This window comes from Bufo bufo, chromosome 5 (genome assembly GCF_905171765.1).
Source record: "Bufo bufo chromosome 5, aBufBuf1.1, whole genome shotgun sequence".
Taxonomy (NCBI): Eukaryota; Metazoa; Chordata; class Amphibia; order Anura; family Bufonidae; genus Bufo; species Bufo bufo.
The window spans coordinates 268,310,555-268,332,073 of NC_053393.1; the positions used below are offsets into that span (position 1 = coordinate 268,310,555).

The following is a 21,519-nucleotide window of genomic DNA, read 5'->3' on the forward strand; positions in this document are numbered from 1 at the left end:
GAAGGTGGGCTCTGAGTGTCCGGAGTCCACTCCTAGAGGGAGGGGTACTGTCACAGCCAGACAGCTGAGAAGCACTCACAGGAGCTTCTCAGATCCTCCTCCTTGAATTTCTTTGTTTTGGTTTAGTTTCTCATCTCGTTAGTCTATCTCAGCTGTCATGCAGTTGGACTAATTGCTACCCTTTAAGTTCCTCCCCATAATGCAGTAGTGTGCGGCTGATACAACTTCCTGGAGTGTGTGTGCATGCTGTTCCCTGTTCCCAGTTCCCAGTCCTCAGTCGTCAGTTGTCTGCAAGATAAGTGCTGTTTATGTATTTATGATTTTGTCTTTTCTGGATCCAGGTGACCCTGACTCCCTCCGTGTCAGTGTAGGGAGCCGGTGGTCGTGTCCCTTCACTATTGTAGGGTCTTCAGGTAATAGATAGCCGAGGAACGTGGATATGCGGCCATCCACCTTTGGGGTGGTCGCATAGGCTGAGCAGTGAGGGAGAGCGGCAGCTCTATTGCAGGGGTCTCCCTTTGTTCCTTAGTTGTGGATCCAGAGAGACATTGTTTATATGGTATTGTCTTGTTTCCTGTACACCATCCGTGACAACGGGTCACACACGTTCGTGTGAACTCGGCCTTAATTTGTGGTTTCTGAGGTTGGTAATTCTAATGAACATTTCCTGGGGCATCTCTCATGATAAATTCATCATAGCGTTTGATGATTTTCATGACAGAACTTGATGATACCTTTTCTCTTTACTTAGTTAAGTGGTTCTTACCTTTATGTGGATTAGAAAACCAACCAAAGATAATAGGTCAATAAAGTACAAAAACACATATAAGACTAAAGTAATCACAAAATAGCATAATTTTATTGAAAATCACTTAGAGACATGATTAGCACAAGCCACAAAAAACAATTAACACAGGCCACAATACATTTAAAATATTAAAAACCAAGAGGACCGATGGTGGGCTGTCGGTATATGTTGAAAAGTGCAAGTGCAATATTCATGATTGGTGACTAAAAACAAGGTTGGTTCAACAAAACCACTATGGCTCAAAAATACATGATAGCAAAAATTGATATACACATATATACAACAAATACTTAACCATGTGGGTGATAATACACACCACAAAAAGTAACTGTAGCAGAAAAAACAAAAAAATGTAATAGGCACGTAGCAAATACTGACCAACCAATCTGGTATACCGCACACGACCACCACCAGTCCACTCCCCAACGCACGTTTCGCGTTAGCTTTTTCAAGGGTGTACTGGATACTCTTGATGTGGATTAGAACAGTAGTAGAACATGGCTAGACACTGTATGGAATTGTGTACCAATCCTACGTGTGCAAAACACAGCTGATGGTATGAACCTGATCATGAAGACAAGAAATTACATAAATTAACTCTTGACAAGGCTTACCTTACTCTTGACTACCTCATGAAGCTGATACGAATGAGAGAATGCCAAGAGTTTTCAAAGCTGTCATCAAATCAAAAGGGGGCTTTTAAACATAAAACATATTTTGTTTTAACGCCTTTTTGTTTACTACTTAAAGAGGACCTTTCACTACTCTACAAACTAAAAACTAACTATATCAGTGGGCAGAGCGGCGCCCAGGGGTCCCCCTGCACTTACTAGTATGTCTGGGCACCGCTCCGTTCGCCCGGTATAGGCTCCGGTGTCTGCGCTCCCTCTGTTGTACTGGAGTGATTTCTTGTATGAGGCGTGTCCCTTGCTGCAGCGCTGGCCAATCGCAGCGCACAGTTCATAGCCAATGAATCTACAGTACTACAGGGGAGGGGGGGCCGGCCGCACTGGCCACCAATGTGTTAACTACAAGGGAGGGAGGGGGGGCCGGCCGCACTGGCCACCAATGTGTTAACTACAGGGGAGGGAGGGGGGGCCGGCCCCACTGGTCACCAATGAATTTAAAACTGGGGAGGGAGGGGGGTGTGCCCCCTGCTGCCTGGCAGCACATGATCTCTTACAGGGGGCTATGATACGCACAATTAACCCCTCAGGTGCAGCACCTGAGGGGTTAATTGTGCAGATCACAGCCCCCTGTAAGAGATCGGGTGCTGCCAGGCAGCAAGGGGCAGTCATGTACACAGTTCTAAGTATATTCTAACTAGAAGCGTCCCCATCACTATGGGAACGCCTCTGTGTTAGAATATACTGTCGGATCTGAGTGTCAATGGGTCCGCGAAATAAAACGGCACAATGGCCACGGGTGCACACAACGGTCGTGTGCAGGAGGCCTTACTATAATGGAAGCGTTTTGCTGTGGTTTTGAGATCCCATGCCCGATCTCAAAAATGGACAGCAAAAACGCAGATGTGAAAGTAGCCTTAGGCCTAGTTCACACGAACGTGTGTGACCCGTGCTGTGGCCCGCAAATAGCGGGCCACAATGCACGATCGCCGGCCGTAGGTCAGCCGCATCGGATAGCGGACCCATTCACTTTAATGGGTCCGCGATCCGCCCGTTCCGCTAAAAGATAGGACATGTTCTATCTTTTTGCGGAACGGAAGTACGGGACGTAACCCCATGGAAGCACTCCGTAGTGCTTCCGAGGGGTTCCGCGATTCCGGATTTGCGGACCCACTGAAGTGAATGGGTCCGCATCCGTGATGCGGAATGCACACGGAACTGTGGCCGTTTATTGCGCCCCGCGGTTTGCGGGCCGCAATACGGCCACGGGTCACACACGTTCGTGTGAACTAGGCCTTACTTGCTACTTGCTTACATCTAAACAAAGCTGAAAACCCAGGGTCTTAATACCCAACAGTGAAGTGCAGGGCTCAATTAATTATTGATAACTTTATTTAATTATACACTGAGTAAACTGTAAAATCTGTAAAGCCTTCATCCAGAGATCAGTCTAATAAAAAATAAAAAAATAATATGCAAATCAGTATGCACACTAGTTTCTGATGTAAAAGTAAAATTTCTTTAGGCCTCCTGCACACGACCGTTTTTTCCCCCCGTTTACTGGCTGTTTTTTGCGTTCCGTATACGGTCCGTATATGGAACCATTCATTTCAATGGTTCCGCAAAAAATACGGAATGTACTCCGTATGCATTCCGTTTCTGTATTTCCATTTTTCCGTTCCGTTTAAAGATATAACATGTCCTATTATTGCCCGCAAATCACGTTCCGTGGCTCCATTCAAATCAATGGGTCCGTATGTCTTCCGTTTCTGTTCCGTTTTTTGCGGAACCATCTATTGAAAATGTTATGCCCAGCCCAATTGTATCTATGTAATTACTGTATACTGTATATGCCATACGGAGAAACGGAACTGAAAAACGGAACAGAAACGGAAACACAACGGAAACAAAAAACTGAACTATGGATCCGTGAAAAACGGACCGCAAAACACTGAAAATGCCATACAGTCGTGTGCAGGAGGCCTTACTCTGTGCTGTTTCGGTAGCTTCATATCTGATTGTAGAAACAGTGGCTGGCTGCAGCTTCACATGGTACACAATACATGACTGATAATTGCAGGTCCCATATATTAAAGGGGTTGTCCAAAACAACCATATATAGCCAAGGGGGAAAGGGCCTAAAAATAAAAAGTTCCATTATTTATTAACCACCTCCCGACCGCCCATTGACTATAAACGTCCTGGGCGGTCGGGTTTATCTCTGATCGGATGTTTCTAAGGCCCCTTTCACACGGGCGAGATTTCCGCGCGGGTGCAATGCGTGAGGTGAACGCATTGCACCCCACTGAATCCGGACCCATTAATTTCTATGGGGCTGTGCACATAGAAATGACAGAAGAGAGGCCAGGCTTCGCGAGCAAGTGGATTAAGGTGAGTTAAATTTTTATTTTATTTTTTTAACCCCTCCAGCCCTATTGTACTATGCATTCTGTATTAAGAATGCAATTATTTTCCCTTATAGCCATGTTATAAGGGAAAATAATACAGTCTACACAACACCGAACCCAAACCCGAACTTCTGTGAAGAAGTTCGGGTTTGGGTACCAAACATGCCGATTTTTCTGACGCGCGTGCAAAACGCATTACAATGTTTTGCACTCATGCGGAAAAATCGCGCATGTTTCTGCAACGCACCCGCATATTTTTCCGCAACGCCCATTGTGAAACCAGCCTAAACGTCTTTTCAGAGATGGCAGCTGAAGTGACAGCAGGGCACCCCAGAGAGAAGGCAGAAACTGTTCCTGGGTGTCCCTGCCTTCTAGATCGCTGTATACACAGCACTGAACGAGCGCTGTGTATACAGCAAGGAAGCGATGTGCTACTGCCTGTCCCGGCCCGGTGATCATGTAACTGCCGGGGGATCGCAGGAGCTGTCGGGTCTTCCATAGACCTTGATCAGCTCTGCACTGAGGCTGTACATCGCTGTATAATGCTGTACAGCCTTTTTGGGAGGTGTATTTCCCCTGTAACTGGGGCTGCTATGTCAGCCCCAGTTACAGGAGAAATCAATAGTGAAAAAAAACAAACAAACTGAAGTTAAATGTCCCCCAGAGGTCTTGTATGACCTTATAGGGGACACAAAGTGTGAAATAAAAGAATTAAAATAATAAATAGTTTTATTTAAAAAAATTGTCATTTAAAAAAATGTTAAAAATAGAAATAAAATAGACATATTTGGTATTGCCGCATCCTTGATGGCCGACTTTTTAAAAATATCTACCTCATCAGGTTAATGCCATAAAAAATAAAAATAAATAAACATTAGCCAAAATAGCTTTTTTATTTAACTCACCTCTTAAAAAACATAATGTTAATTATTTAAAAAGTTGTATGTACCCCAAAATGGTAGCAATAAAAATTATCCCACAAAAATTAGCCCCCGCACAAGACCATAGCCAGAAAAATGTAAAAATAAATATGGCTCTAAGGCCTAGTTCACACGAACGTGTGTGATCCGTGGCCGTATTGCGGGCCGCAATACACGGCCACAGTTCCGTGTGCATTCCGCATCACAGATGCGGACCCATTCACTTCATTGGGTCCGCAAATCCGGAATTGCGGAACGGCCGCACGGAACGGGACCCCTCGGAAGCACTACGGAGTGCTTCCGTGGGGTTGCGTCCCGTACTTCCTTTTCTTTTTAAAATCTGTTTATTGATTTTACAACATGCAATAACATAATACAGACAATGGTATATAAACTAATATTGTACAGTGCTCAATCAATGAATATAAACAAAGAAAGAGGTCTGGTGCAGATGATTATATTTAATAGCAGGACAATAACATATAGCCTAGATGAGAAAAGGCTTCCCGCATACACGTGTGGAGCTATAATAAGCGGCAAAAGAGAGCTATCCAGTTGAATAGCATAACTAAGACTAGAAAAGACTCAAGCACAGTATTAGTAAGCAGGGTCTCAATATTTTGTAATAATTTTGGCCTGGAGTATAAACCTTTCTTTCTCATATAAGCGATACGCTGTTTAGTACAAAATTGGAAGCTTATTCGAATGAGCTAAGTAATCCAACAAAGAAACTGTTGAAAACACAAAAAAACGGGGGAGGGATGAAGAAAGAGGTAAGGTGTGGTTGACAGGATATAATTGTGCTTTGAGGTCTTTGGATCCAGTGGAAAGTAAACAGACAATTTAGGACTAGCTGTATAAGCCAGAAAACCAGTTATCTAGCAGTGGCAGTGATATGAATAAATCACCTCAGTGGTGATGTTAACAAAATACCCTGAGACCTTAGATAATAAGAGCTCAAAATATCTGTTTGAGTTGGTATTGATTCATGCTAACTCTCCCAGTTGTCCAGGGGCTCCAGATTTTAGTATATTTGTGATGGGAGCGTAATTCCCAATGTGATAATTCTTCTAGCCTAGCTAGAGCTTCAACTTTCCCTCTCCATTGGGAGATTGATGGAGCTATGGTTGATTTCCAATTGGAGGCAATTAGTATCCTAGCCGCTGCCAGCAAAACTCTCAGTAGTGATAGTTTCAGGTTTGCCAAAGGATTAGGTATTAGAGTCAGAAGAGCTATTCCTGGACAACTAGGAAGTAGATTCTAATTTAATACAAGGATATCCCTTATTGCCTTAAAGACCGAGTCCCAAAAGATTTTAATTTTGGGGCATGACCACCATATGTGTAAAAAGGACCCTATATCAGAGAGACATCTCCAGCAACTATTCGAAGTGCCATCATACATCAGGCTTAATCTTACCGGGGTTAAGTACCACCTTGTGAGGATTTTGTATGCGTTCTCTTGTATGGTTACACATCTGGATATACTCTTGGGAGTACTTAAGATAATCTGAGTTTCTTTATCTGAGAATTTTACATCTAGATCTTTCTCCCACTCCTTTATGAAGTAGAGAGAGGAAGGTATTTCCAATGATATTAGGTTTCTGGAAACAGTGGAGATGATCTTTGATGGATATTGCGTCTGTGAGACAAGTTTTTCAAAATGGATATTGCGTCTGTGAGACAAGTTTTTCAAACCATGTAAGTGGCAGGGTTAATTGATTCTTAGTTAGAATGGGTGTAATGACGGCTTTCAGATGTGCCAATTGCAACTGGTTAAAGCTTTTTAAATTAAACTTTGTTATTACGGAGGTGAGGGTAAGAAAGGTACCATCATTGTCTAATAATTCCTGAGGCGGAAGATTGGATTTACGTAGTTGAGAGGGTAAAATGTCGGAACTATCAGTGTTAAAGTTAAGGCAGTCACTAATAGTTAAAAGTGGGGAGGGATATGTCACGCAGGTTCCTCTTATATCTGTGTTTTTCCAAATAGACAATGTCACTGAAGCTAACAAATCTCTTGAAATTGGTTGAATTATCTTATCAGGTTCTGATAGTAATAGGGGTCTGATAGGGCATCCTACCAATTTTTCTTCTAAAGGAATCCAGAGTTTATGTGCTGGTCTTCTTAACAGATCAATGATTCTGTTCATGTGAACCACCCTATGGTATCGTTTGATGGAGGGGAAACCAATCCCTCCTTTTAAGAAGGGAAGAAGCAAGATCTTATTTGAGATTCTATGTTTTGTTTTTCCCCAGATATAAGAGGAACAGATTTTCCTAAAGGAATTAAAGAAACTACTTGGCAAATTTACCGGTAGAGCTTGCAGTAAATATGTAATCTTGGGAACAATTAGGGAGTTGAAAATGTTACGTCTGCCTATCCAAGATATGAAAGAGGGGGACCATGAATTTAATGTTTCGTGTATGGATTTTAGCAAAGGAGGGAAATTGGTTTAATATAGTCTGTTTAAGTCTGGCGTGATATTTATTCCCAGGAATTTTATGTATGTGTGCGTCCATTCAAATGGGGAATTTTCTTTGAGTTTCTGTAGAAGTTTGGTTGGGAGATTTATGTTCATAGCAACTGATTTGGATAGATTTATCTTGAAGTTTGAGACAAAGCCGAAGGTGGTAAACGTCTTTATAATGGTAGGGAATGCTTGGACTGGGTTGGAAATCATTAAGAGCAAATCATCGGCATATGCTGCTTGTTTGATCTCCAAATTACCACAGACCAAGCCTTTTATCTCTTTGGTTTGCCTGATGAATTGTAAAAGAGGTTCGATTGTGAGAATGAAGAGTAGGGGAGATAGGGGGCATCCCTGTCTTGTCCCATTATTTATCTGAACAGGCTTAGAAAGAGTATCATTGACTTTAATATTGGCACTTGGGGAGATATACATTGAGAAGATAGCCCTAATGAAAGGGTCGGGGAAACCAAACTTTTATAGGGTGTTTCTAATGAAAGACCAAGCCACTCTGTCAAACGCTTTTTCAGCGTCTGTTCCCAAAACCACAAAAGGGGTCCCAGTCTTCTTTGCTGATGCAATAGAGTTTATTTATAAACTTTATAAGTGTTATCTTTACCTTCGCACCCAGGAATGAATCCTGTTTGGTCCGGGTGAATGAGATCTATCAATAAGGGTTTAATTCTATTAGCCAATATCTTAGCATATATTTTTATATCTAAGTTTAACAAAGATATAGGTCTGTAGCTGGAACATAGGTTTGGGTCCTTTTGTGGCTTGGGAATCAGTGATGTGGGCGTTGACAGTCTGCGGTAGAAAAGGCTTGCCCTTGAGTGCTTCATTGAAGGAATTAAGAAGGTGAGGCAATAAAATCTCTTTGAATGAAAGGTAGTACAACATTGGGAGGCCATCAGGCCCAGGAGATTTACCTTTAGCCATTTTTTTTTATAGTATCAGATAACTCTGAGAATTTAATTGGGGAGCAAAGATTAATAGCTTGTTCCGATGTTAAAGTCGGAAGGTGTATTTTACTAAGAAACTCCTTGGCCATCTTTATTTTTTCCTCTTTAAGGTCTGCCGAGTCGGACTTATCTATATTATATAGCTCTGTGTAGAACTGTTGGAAGGCTTCTGCTATCTCGACATCGTTTTTCACTAATATCTTATTTTCCTTTAGAATAGCTGAAATCCTAGATTTACGTTTACGTTGTTTTATTAATGCCAGCATGAACTTAGTAGGTTTATTACCATGGGCGAAAAACTTCTGTTTAAGGGCTAGGTATAGTTTAGCTGACTGTTTGTTTAGGAGTTCTTTAAGCTCGTCTCTAATTGCGGAGAGTTCCAATAAATGTTGTTTATTTTGTGATTTTTTTGTGAGAAGATTCCATCTCAGCAATTCTATTATATAATTCAGTGACTTTGGCTCGTCTTTGTTTATTAACGTGAGATGCAATTGAGATAAAATCGCCTCTGACAACAGATTTATGAGCCTCCCATAATGTGTGTGAGGATAACGTCTCAGATTTGTTTAGAGTGAAAAATTCCCTAAGTTTAGTTTCAACTTTTTCTTTCACTTGACGGTCATCTAGTAACGTCTCATTTAGTCTCCAAATATATGTTCTAGGGGTCGTGTCTGGTGCTCTCCAAGTAAGAAAAACTGGTGCTTGATCAGAGTGAACTATATTGCCAATGTGTGTCTCGGTGCAACACTGAATTTGGGGCATAGGGACCAAGATGTAATATAATCTGTAGTATGTATTATGAGGATGGGAATAAAAGGAGAAATCTCTTTCACCCGGGTTGTTCGCTCTCCATGCGTCTAAGATTACTGTTGTATATTAATTTTTTAATGACAGTGAGTGTTTTTGATGGGACCATTGATTTACCTGCTGAAGTGTCTAATTGAGGATTTAGGGCAACATTGAAGTCACCAGCCACTATTGCTATCCCTTCTCTAAATTCTTCAAATAGTTGCCAGGTATTTTTAAACCAGCTTTTATGTGTTACATTAGGGGCGTATAAATTAGCAAACGTGTACATTTGGGAGTTAATTGTTCCTTTTACTAATAAAAACCGACCTAAGGGGTCTGATTTTACTCCTGTCATAGTGAAGTCCATAAGTTTGTGGAAGCCAATGCTCACGCCAAGCCTATTAGGCTACTTTCACACTACCGTTCAGAGCGGGTCCGTCTGATGTTTGCACAGACGGATCCGCTCCTATAATGCAGACGTTTGGATCTGTTCAGAACGGATCCGTCTGCATTATAGTTTAAAAAAAATTCTAAGTGTGAAAGTAGCCTGAACGGATCCGTCCAGACTTTACATTGAAAGTCAATGGGGGATGGATCCGTTTGAAGATTGAGCCATATTGTGTCATCTTCAAACGGATCCGTCCCCATTGACTTACATTGTTAGTCTGGACGGATCCGCTTGCCTCCGCACGGCCAGGCGGACACCCGAACGCTGCAAGCAGCGTTCAAGTGTCCGCTTGCTGAGTGGAGTTAGGCTGAACGCTGCCAGACTGATGCATTCTGAGCGGATCCGCGTCCACTCAGAATGCATTAGGGCAGTACGGATGCGTTCGGGGCCGCTTGTGAGCCCCTTCAAACGGAGCTCACAAGCGGACACCCGAACGCTAGTGTGAAAGTAGCCTCGATCTTCAGAGGTACTATGGTACCACAGATTGTAATAAGATCTTGACAAATTTAAAGTCTTATTGTTCTTAAAGTGTGTTTCTTGAAGAAAGATCACTTTGGCTTTTTCTTTATGTAGGTAGTGTAAAATCTGGCTTCTCTTTACAGGGGTTCTGAAGCCTCTTACATTGTATGTAGTGTGGCAATGTGAACATTGAGGTGTTGTTAACCCAGGTTCCAGTCCGGGACTTAGGGCATGCTCATGTCCAGGGATCCTATTTAATCCTGCTAATGGATCCTGGGTGTGGCTCACTCTGGAGAGTGTGCAGACAGAGGCCTGGTGAGGCTCTGTCTGTGTGGTCTCAGCTAGGCAAGGCTGAGGGGCCACGAGGCTATGCAATAGCCTGGACTTTGGGGGACTCAGTGACACCCGGGAACAAGCATTGAAAGGTCAGAGTCAGGAGAACTGCTAGACCACAACCCCCTCCAAAGGTACTGCATTTGTTACAGCCTGAGGGCTGGTGGACTGTATGTCTGGGATAAGCCGCACCTGGTTCCATGTGGGAACGCTATCGTATAGCCGAGTTAGGGATACGATGTTTATTATGTTTAGGTAGAGCCCAGACGGGCAGGCTTTTGTTTTATGCCATGTTGTGTATGAAGAGTGTAAAATAAATTGCACTGTTTGGACCTGAAACCCAGTGGTTATGAAGATCATTGTGAGAATGACCCCCAAATAAGAGGCGATCCCTTACAGTAGCTATATGTATATCTGACATGATGGTGACTGAAATGGTGTAGCATTGTACTTACGTAATACTGGCTGCCTGAATCTTTTGAGGAATCTAAAGGCCACATAATAGGTTTCTGGAGTCACTGGAGCAGAGTGATTACAGATGAGGGGGGGAGAGGAAAGGCTATAAGGTAAAAGAAAGGGAATCAACATACAAGGAAAATAGTACAAGAACAATAATAGTAACATTCCTCTGCTAGAAATGGAGACTAGGGATATTTTTATCCCTTTTTGGGACCTTTTTAGGTCAGATCCTCTAAACGAGGACAGAGGTGACAGAGGTAACAAACCCAGAATATCATTCTGGGTTGCCATATTAGGTATTAAATTAAATCTAAACTTAGAATTAATAAAGAAGAAGAAGTGAGTAATATTTGTAATAACCACATACTCACTGACATAAGGTATTATAACATAATGAGAGCAACTAGATTTATCTTAAGGACATCAAAGGCAAAGATTGCTGATTATCCGAACCTCATGTATGACTCCTATAAGGCCATAAGGTGACCTCAGCGAGATACAGGGGGAGTGAGGGATAAGATGAGGGTACTAATCAATCAGCAACCTTGCCGCCACATCCGATATATTATCTAAGAACAAGTGAAAAAACAGACAACTTAGAAGATCGTGGATATAGTCAGTCTTCTGGAATAATGCGTCTAGGGGTGAGTTTTCCTTGTTTTGTCTTAGTTTTTTGAGATTTTCCACCCCCTATTATTTTCCATGAAGTAGGAGGCATGATGTATTGTGGGATGAGAACGTCATTAGTGGCTGACCAATCGGGTATGTCCACATCTTGTATGTCTAGTGCTGCCAAAATATCTGGGAGATCTTTGGGAGATCTCAAGATGTACTTCTTTTCCTTGCAGGTAATCAGCATCCCAAATGGAAACAGCCACCTAAAAGCGATTCGTCTTTGTCTAAGGTGGTCAGTGAGCGGTTTCAGAGCACGTCTCTTGTTGAGAGTAGCAGGAGCATGATCTTGGAATAGTAGGATTTGGGAGCCCTCATACTCTATGTTACCACTTTCTCTGGCTCTTTTCATGACCAAATCCTTCTGAGCGAAGTTTAAAAGCTTGCATATGATGTCCCTAGGGGGGTCACTAGGTTTAGGACGTAGTGCACGGTGGGCTCTTTCAATGGTGATTGGATCTGTATAGTCTTCACCCAGTAGGGCTAGGCATATCTCTTTTACTGCAGAGGGTATAGCTTCCATAGCAACAGTCTCTGGGACTCCTCTGATGCGAATGTTATTTCTTCTCCCTCTATTATCCTGGTCTTCAATGTAGTCGTACAGATAATTGATGTGCTGTTGGTATACTGAGAGAGCAGTAGAATTCTTGCTTGTATATTCAGCCATCATAGACTGAGTAGACTCCAAGGCTTCAACTCTTTGCCCTATCTGCATCACCTCTTTTTTCATTTCTGATAATTCCTCCAAAACTGGGTTTAGGGCTTTGGATAAAGCTTGAGAGATGAATGATCTAGATATTGGGAGATCAGAGACAGCATCAATTTGGTCTTCATCATCACTCTCTGTCTTGTAGAGGAATTGCCTGCCGTTGAGAGCTACTTTTGGGGGTGGACATGGGAGCACCCTGGTTATTCAGATTTTTCTTCATCATAAATCTGTCAAGGTCAGATTGTGATAGAGAAGATGTCTTAGATTGCTTGTGAGAGTCTTGATAAGCTCCCCTGTATCTTCCAACCTTCACCATATGTGCTTTTGATCTTGCTCTTGAAGCTAATTACTCACTGCTTCATCTAATAATGAGTGATCAACACATCACTTGATTATTTAGGTAGATGGGGCTTGTTTTCCAGCTCTATATCATCTTATGGCTGAAAAGAATCATGCATTATAGGGTTGCCCTTTAAGCAGAAAATATGTTACTGTCTCTTTAAATAAGCTGGTTAAGCAAAAAGCGGTTCTGGAGCAAGCAGGTTTTACTCCTGGGATAATACCTAACTGCCAGCAAGTCAAATGTATGTTTTGTCAATGCTGTTCAGTGCTTAATGAGAAACTAGAGACAGTGAAAGGATTCTGAAGGTAGAATGTGGCAATAGCATGCAGCGATAGTTCACCTATGAGACCAGCCAACACTTCAAAGGTAAGGATTCTTTAGTATTGGACTCTCCCTTGCAGATCAGTGTATTATATAATAAAAATCGGATAGTGCTTGTGTCGCAGGTATCCGAACGTTAGGACACTACAACAGGCTCACAAGATGGCGCCGGTTGGTGAGTGCAGCCTCCGGTGTGGCGTTATGACACTTTATAATCTCGGGCTGGGGGTTGGTGCAGTGGATGTTACAGTACCTTGCACCGGATTAGCGATAACTTAGATCCAGCTATCTGTGCCCAAGATGAAGCTCCGGTGTCGTCCGCACTCCGATTCAAATTTAGGCCGGGGATTTCAGCTCCGCTAGGCCTTACTTATAACTCCGGAACGGAGCGGTCCAGAAGCCCCAGAAAGGTCTCGGAACAGAGTATATGATGTCCTCTGTCACTAGATGGCTGTGTAGAGGTGTATTACTTTTATATATAGGGCGGATGGCGACCGATTAAGCCTGCTGTGTAAGAGCAAGGGAGCGAGACGTCTTCCTTGGTTGGTAGCTAGCCACATGTCCTATCTTTTTGCGGAACGGGCGGATCGCGGACCCATTAAAGTGAATGGGTCCGCGTTCCGATGCGGCTGACCTACAGCCGGCGATTGTGAATTGCAGCACGGGTCACACACGTTCGTGTGAACTCGGCCTAAGAAAATAGTTATTTTTTCTGAAATGTTCTTATTGTGTAATACGTAAAAAATTTTTTTTAGAAATAATTGATATATTTGGTATTGCCACATCCGTAACAACTGGCTCTACAAAAATATTACATGATCTACCCCATCAAGTGAACAGCGTAAAAAAACGAATAAAAATTACTCCAACAGCTTTTTTTGTCATTTCACCTCCCCAAAAACAGAATATCAATCAAAGAAAAAGTTCACCTCATCCCACAAAAAACAAGCCCTCACACAAGACCATAGCCAGAAAAATAAAAAATATATGGCTCTAAGAAAATGATTTTTTTTTCTAAAAATGTTCCTATTGTGTAAAAGGTAAAAATAAAAAAACTAGACATATTTGGTATCTTTGCGTCTGTAAGGACTGGATCTACAAAAATATCACATGATCTACCCTATCAAGTGAACGGTGTAAAAAAAAATATAGAAAAATTACACCAAACAGCTTTTTTTTTGTGAGTTCACCTCCAAAAAAAGGAGATAAAAAGCTAACAGAAAGCCAAATGTACCCCAATAAAAACTACAGCTTGTCCCGCAAAAAATCAGCCCTCACGTAGCTCAGTCAACAGAGAAATTTTAAAGTTATCGCTCTTAAAAACCATGACAGAAAATTCCATATTAGAAAATCCAGATGCTACTCATTCCCTTCTGAGCCCTGGCGTATCCCCAAATAACAGTTTATGACCACAATTGGGGTGTTACTGTATTCAAAAGAAAATGGTCAGCAAATTGTGGGAGGATATTCTCCTGTTATCTTTTGTGGAAAAAAAAGTTTGGGCCTAAAGCACCATTTTCTTGTAAAAAAAATAATATATTTTTCATTTTCACCGCCAAGGGTTATAAATTCTATGAAACGCCTATTGTGTCAAAGTGCTTGCTACACCCATTAAAAATTCATTGGGTGGTGTCGTTTACAAAATGTGGTCACTTCTTGGGGGGTTTTCACTGTGTGGTACCTCAGGGTCTCTTCAAATGCAACATGGCACTCTAAGACCATTACAGCAAAATATGCCCTCCAAAAATCATATCGCGCTTTCTGAGCCCTGCCGTGTGCCCATACACCAGTTTACGACCACATATGGGATGCTTCTGTAAACGGCAGAATCAGGGTAATAAATATTGAGGTTTGTTTTGCTGTTAACCCCTGATGTGCTGCAGAAAATTATAAAAATGGTAATCTGCAAAATAAATAGAAATTTAGAAATTTCACCTCTATTTTGCTTTTATTCCTGCAGATTACCGGTACTTAAAGGGTTAACAACATTTCTAAAGCCAGTTTTGAATAGTTTGATGGGTGTAGTTTCTAAAATGGGGTATTTCTGTGTGGTTTCTATTATGTAAGCTCCTCAAAATGACTTCAGAACTGAACTGGTCCTTGAAAAAATTGATTTGGGAAATTTTCTTAAAAATACCAAACATTGCTTCTAAAATTCTAAACCTTCTAACATCCTAAAAAAAAATTAATTTCATTACCAAAATGATGCCAACATAAAGTAGACATATGGTGAATGTTAATTAATAGGTATTTTATAAGGTATTACAATCTGTCTTAAAAGCAGATATTCAAATTTAAAAAACTGAATTTTTTCTAATTTACGTTAAATTTTGGATTTTTTTTTATAAATAAAGATGAACTATTTTGACTAAAATTTACCATTTACATGATGTACAATGTGTCACGAGAAAACAGTCTATGAATGGCTTGGATAAGTAAAAGCGTTCCAAAGTTATTACCACATAAAGTGACATATGTCAGATTTGCAAAATTAGGCCTGGTCAGGAAGGGGGCAAATGGCCCCGTCTGGAAGTGGTTAAAAGGGTTTTACTGGATTCTTTTTTACCCAGGAACCCCACTGATCAGCTGTTTTCAGAAGGCTAGATTTTTCTGATCTCAGACAACTCCATTTAAGGCCTGTTGTCCACGAACGTAAGGGCTCCATGCCCGTGCTGCGGACCGATCTTGGGGAAGCCGCATGCAGATCCCAGACCCATTCACTTGAATGGAGTCCGCGATCCGTCCGTTCTGCAAAAAGATAGAACAAGTTCTATCTTTTTGCGGAACGGAAGCACGGAACGGAACACCACAGAAACACTCCGTAGTGCTTCCACGGGGTTCTGTTCCATGCTTCCATTCCGCACCGGATTTGCGGACCCATTCAAGTGAATGGGTTTGCATCCGTCATGCGGAATGCACACTGCTGGTGACCCATATGTGGCGAAAGCCACTTCGCCACGGTTTTTTGGAGGGGGCTGTTTGCCCGCCTCCTGCCCCAGGATTACGGCCCTTTAAGATACTTTTACTAACTTTTAAACCCCTAAACCTATTCAAGTGAATTTTGGATAGGTTTGTCCCCAAGTTATACTGGTTAAATTGATATAAGTTATATGTATGTACAATGTAAACTCACAAAGTTGTAACAATTTATAAGAAGTGTAACTTTTCAGCTTAGGAGATAGTTGTGTAGATACAGAAATTGACTCTATTATCTCCTAGACAGAGGGGAGGAATATGCTGGGTGTTTCTATTGTCCCATTGTGCCATTGTCCCATTGTGTCCGATTTGCTGCTGTACTTACATTGTATGTGTTGTAATATATTGATTGGTTGTATTTCAAAACCCTGTGGGCAGTACTATGTTTGTGGATTGTGAATAAAAGAGGCTGTACGTGCCAGTACAGTCAGTTCTGCTTAACCCTCAAGCGAAGTGTCGTCTCGATCTTGGGTGAATTGGATTGTATGCTGATGGCCAGGAGTGTAAGCCGATTGTATGCTTTTCCTGTTCCGCGGTTTTCAGTGTTCGTGTAGTTTGCAGTTTGGCAGACTGGTGTTTGCAGTAGCTGCCTGTGCATTGGAAAGGGGAATATCGCCTAAACGGTTTTTAACCTCTTGTGTGCTGAACGGTCCATTACAATTATATTGCGGAACCGCCGTATGCGGCCCACAGAACGGGCACGGAACCCTTATGTTCGTGTGAAAGAGGCCTGAGGGCTTGTTCACACGACCGTATGGCTTTTTCAGTGTTTCGCGGGCCTTTTTTTAACGGATCGGTTTTTCCGTTTTTTGTTTCAGTAGTGTTTCCGGTTCCATTCCGTTTTTCCGTATGGCATATAAAGTATACAGTAATTACATAGAAAAATGTGGGCTGGGCATAACATTTTCAATAGATGGTTCCGCAAAGACGGAATGGATACAGAAGACATACGGAGTACATTCCGTATGTGTTCCATTTTTTTTGCGGACCCATTGACTTGAATGGAGCCACGGAATGTGATTTGCGGGCAATAATAGGACATGTTCTATCATTGAAAGTAACGGAAAAACGGAAATACAGAAACAGAATGCATACGGAGTACATTAATTTTTTTTCCCCCCAGAACTATTGAAATGAATGGTTCCGTATACGGAACTCAAAAAACGGCCTGTATACGGAATGCAAAAAACATTTGTGTGAACGAGCCCTAAGGCTAAGTTCACACGAACGTGTGTGATCTGTGGCCGTATTGCGGCCCGTAAATCGCGGGCCGCAATACACGGCCACAGTTCCGTGTGAATTCCGCATCACGGATGCGGACCCATTCACTTCAATGGGTCCGCTAATCCGGAATCGCGGAACGGCCGCACGGGACGGGACCCCTCGGAAGCACTACGGAGTGCCTCCGTGGGGTTACGTCCCGTACTTCCGTTCCGCTAAAAGATAGAACAAGTCCTATCTTTTAGCGGAACGGGCGGATCGCGGACCCATTAAAGTGAATGGGTCCGCGATCCGATGCGGCTGACCTACGGCCGGCGATCGTGCATTACAGCCCGCTATTTGCGGGCCGCTGCACAGGCACGGGTCACAAACGTTCGTGTGAACCCGGCCTAAGACTGAGACTACATGGAGCTCTTTTATAGTACTACTGATTGTACCTACCAAGTTACAGCTGTAGTCCTAAGGAATTGGTTAATATCAGTTAGCTGCAATACAAAAAGTCTCCCTTTAGCCTAGGGCTAAAAGTTACATTTATTGAATTATTAAAAGGACATAAAAGTGTTTTGCACAACTTTATATGTTTGCATATTTTGTGTTTCAGAAGAGAAAATGTTAGTGCAGTTTGCCTAGACATGCAGGCTCTGGAGCAGCGGCGGAAAAGTGTAAGAGATTTAGAAGATATATTAAGTCACCATACTTTGCAGCAATATCTGTATAAACCAAGGCGACAGGTAAGTTTAATAGGTTGGTCAATATATTTTTATTATGTAGTGAAATTGATACTAATGCTGCCTATGTCAAAAAGTGAAATTTCTATTACACATTGGGAAAGAGAAACAGTTTTGTTTTCCAGATGTAAATCCCACATCTGAATACCATGAAACACCATTTAATGGAGGCTGTCACCAGTAAATTCACTGTCAAACCCTGCACAATTCGATCATTTTGGAGAAAAAGTACTTTTACTTAATATGCTAATGAGTAGTTAAGTGCACCAAGGGTGGACCAAGCCACTCTGTGCAACCTTGCTCCTCCTTCCTCTGCCAGCCCCTCTATTTTTTTCTTGATTGACAAAGCCAGAATTCTGCACTGTCATCTCAATCGGCCCTGTCCGGAAGGAGAAAGTACTTTTTTTCCTAAATGGATCACTAAGGGGAGGATGACATAAATTCAGCCACAATAGCCCTGCTAGGCATTGTGTTTGGTTTAGGCCCCTTTCACTCGGGCGTTGCGGATTGGGGCCGGATGCGTTCAGGGTGCGTTTAGGGAAAATGGTGCGATTTTGACACTAAAACAAGTCAGTTTTGACTGCGATTGCATTCCATGTTTGCGTCTTTCCGCTCGGGTGCAAAACATTGTAATGCGTTTTGCACGCACGTGAGAAAAATTGGCATGTTTGGTACCCAGACCCGAACCCGGACTTCTTCACAGAAGTTCGGGTTTGGGTTAGGTGTTGTGTAGATTTTATTATTTTTCCTTATAACATGGTTATAAGGGAAAATAATAGCATTCTTAATACAGAATGCATAGTACAATAGGGCTGGAGGGGTTAACAAAAATAAAAAAAATTATATAACTCACCTTAATCCACTTGATCGCGCAGCCCGGCTTCTCTTCTGTCTTCTTCTTTGCTGTGCACAGGAATAGGACCTTTGATGACGTCACTGCGCTCATCACATGGTCCATCACATGATCTTTTACCATGGTGGTGGATCGTGTGACGGACCATGTGATGAGCACAGTGACGTCATTAAAGTTCCTTTTCCTGTGCACAGCAAAGAAGAAGACAGAAGAGAAGCCGGGCTGCGCGATCAAGTGGATTAAGGTGAGTTATATAATTTTTTTTATTTTTTTTTAATCCCTCCAGCCCTACTGTACTATGCATTCTGTATTAAGAATGCTATTATTTTCCTTTATAACCATGTTATAAGGAAAAATAATAATGATCGGGTCTCCATCCCGATCGTCTCCTAGCAACCATGCGTGAAAATCGCACCGCATCCGCACTTGCTTGCGGATGCTTGCGATTTTCAGGCAGCCCCATTCACTTCTATGGGGTCTGCGTTGCGTGAAAAATGCAGAATATAGAACATGCTGCGATTTTCACGCAACGCACAAGTGATGCGTGAAAATCACCGCTCGTGTGCACAGCCCCATAGAAATGAATGGGTCTGGATTCAGTGCGGGTGCAATGCATTCACGCCACGCATTGCACCCACGCCGAAAACTCGCTCGTGTGAAAGGGGCCTTACCTGTGAATATCCTGGTGACAGACTCCCTTTAAACCAGCCTTGTGTTATAGTCATATACTGAAGATGTGGATTCTCTAAACTGTAATACATTTGAAGCTGGGGTTTGGAGTCTATTATAATAACAACAATGCCTGCTACATACTGTATCAATGCTCATACAGTTTTTCCAATCACAAATTAGTGACCATAGTATCGTTGCTGCCAAAGTAGAGACATCCAATAGTGTTATCTGGAAAACGTATAAATTATTAAAGTGCTAGCCAGACATGTGTGCCCATATTAAAGGGATTCTGTCACCTCGTTTTAGGTTATAGAGATGCGGACATGCACGGCTAGATCGCCGCTAGCATGTCTGCAATATACCTGTCCTATAGGGCTGTGTCCTTTTATTTTGTTTAAAAAATGATTTTAGAGATATGTAAATGATCCTTGTAAGGTGCCCAAGGGGCTGTACTAACCTTCTTGGTGCCCAGCCACGCCCCCCTGTGAAGGAGCCCAGCGCCGCCTGCATCCTCCGAATCTTGTCCTTTCTGCACAGTTAGATTGCCGTAATCTCGCGATGTGCGAGCTCGCGCATCTGCAGTTCCTTACCTGAGGCTGATGCCAGCACAGGGAAGGACCACTATACCAGACTGCGCATGCGGGAGCTCGCGCATTGCGAGATTACGGCAATCTAACTGTGAAGAAAGGAGGAGATTCGGAGGATGCAGGCGGTGCTGGGCTCCTTCACAAGGGGGCGTGGCTGGTGCCACTCGACCAAAGATTGCTGTGTTGCAGGGCAGTCATTGAGCTGAATGGATTTGCAGTGCGACTCATAAGTTGCCGTAACCATGACCCCAAAATAGAAAAAAAAAAATCCAGCAGTGGGACCATATTCATTTCTTTTAACACCAGCTGTAATTTAGTTTCCAAACACTTTTCTTTTAGAAACAAAAAAGACACTACATTTTGAAACCATTCTGAAAACCCAAGAAGTAACAATTAAAAGAAAAAAATGCTAGTGTATAACTTGAATGGAGCAATTTCTGATCAATTGTTCTTTGTAGCAAAAACAATCAATCTATCCTTAAAGAGCATCTGTCAGCAGATTTCTAGCTATAAAAGTTGCTTACCTGTTGCATGGGCACTTGGCAGCTGAAGGCATATGTGTTGTTCCCATATTCATTTGTGCTCGCATTGCTGAGAAAAATAATGTTTTAATATATACAAATGAGCCTCTAGGAGTAATGGAGCAAGGAACCATACCAACCGGCATAGGAGAATCTTCTTCTTTTATTTTCTCAGTTATAAATACTGTACATAAAATAAAATGATATACAATTAGAAATAAAAATAAAAATGGGAGACAATGCATTTCGGGGATCAAAAGGTCCCCTTCATCAGGTCAAGGTATGCAACCTTCAGTTTTCTAATTGTTCTAACATTATATTCAATAACCTTTCTACACTGTTTTGTCATGTAAACTCATTAGCTTAAACTTGGGCATATGGAAAAGACATGCAAATTAGCAGAATCTGCCTTGTTTTTCATCTGAAACACTATTTGCATGTCTTAGAAAGGTTATTGAATATAATGTTAGGACAATTAGAAAACAGAACATTTCTATGCAGCCCTCCTAAGCAGTGAGAGAAACGTTAGCTGGCATCCAAAAACAAAATTTACAATTTTTGTCACCCTAATGATAATGATGTAGGTGCGCAGGTCCCCCAAGCCATCCAACTCAAATCAAGCAACTTTGAGGCTTGCTGGCTTTCTCCTTTTGGATAGAGAGCTGGTCTTGTATGTTTCATAGTGCACAAGGCTGCCATTGTAAGGTATGCTGACTGTACCTGTCTCATGGATAGGTTGTTGGCTTGCACATACCTGGCTTTTGGCATACAGCCTTTGTGTGATTGTCTGTTATATGTTGTTTATTGTGAGTTGTAGGTAATGATTTTTAAAAAAAAAAAAAAATAATATGTCATCTATAAAAAGAAGTTAGTGATAGGTAGTAAAATACTTATAATAAAAATTAATTGATAGGTAAAATAATAACTATAAAACAAAATAGGTATAGATGATAGATAGCATAATAGGGATTAAGAGTAGCTATATACAATAAGTGAGAAAAGATTATAGGTTTATCTAGTGATAAAAAAAATCTAGAATATTCGCTATTACGAAGATGTAGCAATATATTCTAGATCTTTGCGAATTCTCGAAGTGCCAATATTTGCGATAAAAATTTGTGATTAGAATATTCGCGTTCAACACTATTAGCTAACAGCTATCTAAGGCATATGGCCAATAGAAATGAGTGAAGTTTTGAAAAATTCAGTTTGTCAACTTCGCCAAAGTTCGCAA

The 21,519-nt window shown here is 41.8% G+C and overlaps 1 protein-coding gene across 2 annotated transcripts in view; it reads left to right on the top strand.

Moving 5' to 3' along the window:
* The window catches only part of SLC9A3 (solute carrier family 9 member A3), a 481,978-nt gene that overhangs the window by 402,129 nt on the left and 58,330 nt on the right, over positions 1-21,519 (top strand). For both annotated transcript variants that reach the window (XM_040433112.1, XM_040433113.1), the window contains one exon: positions 17,526-17,655. In XM_040433112.1, coding sequence (XP_040289046.1) covers positions 17,526-17,655 — 130 coding nt within the window. The remainder of the gene's footprint in view (positions 1-17,525; positions 17,656-21,519) is intronic.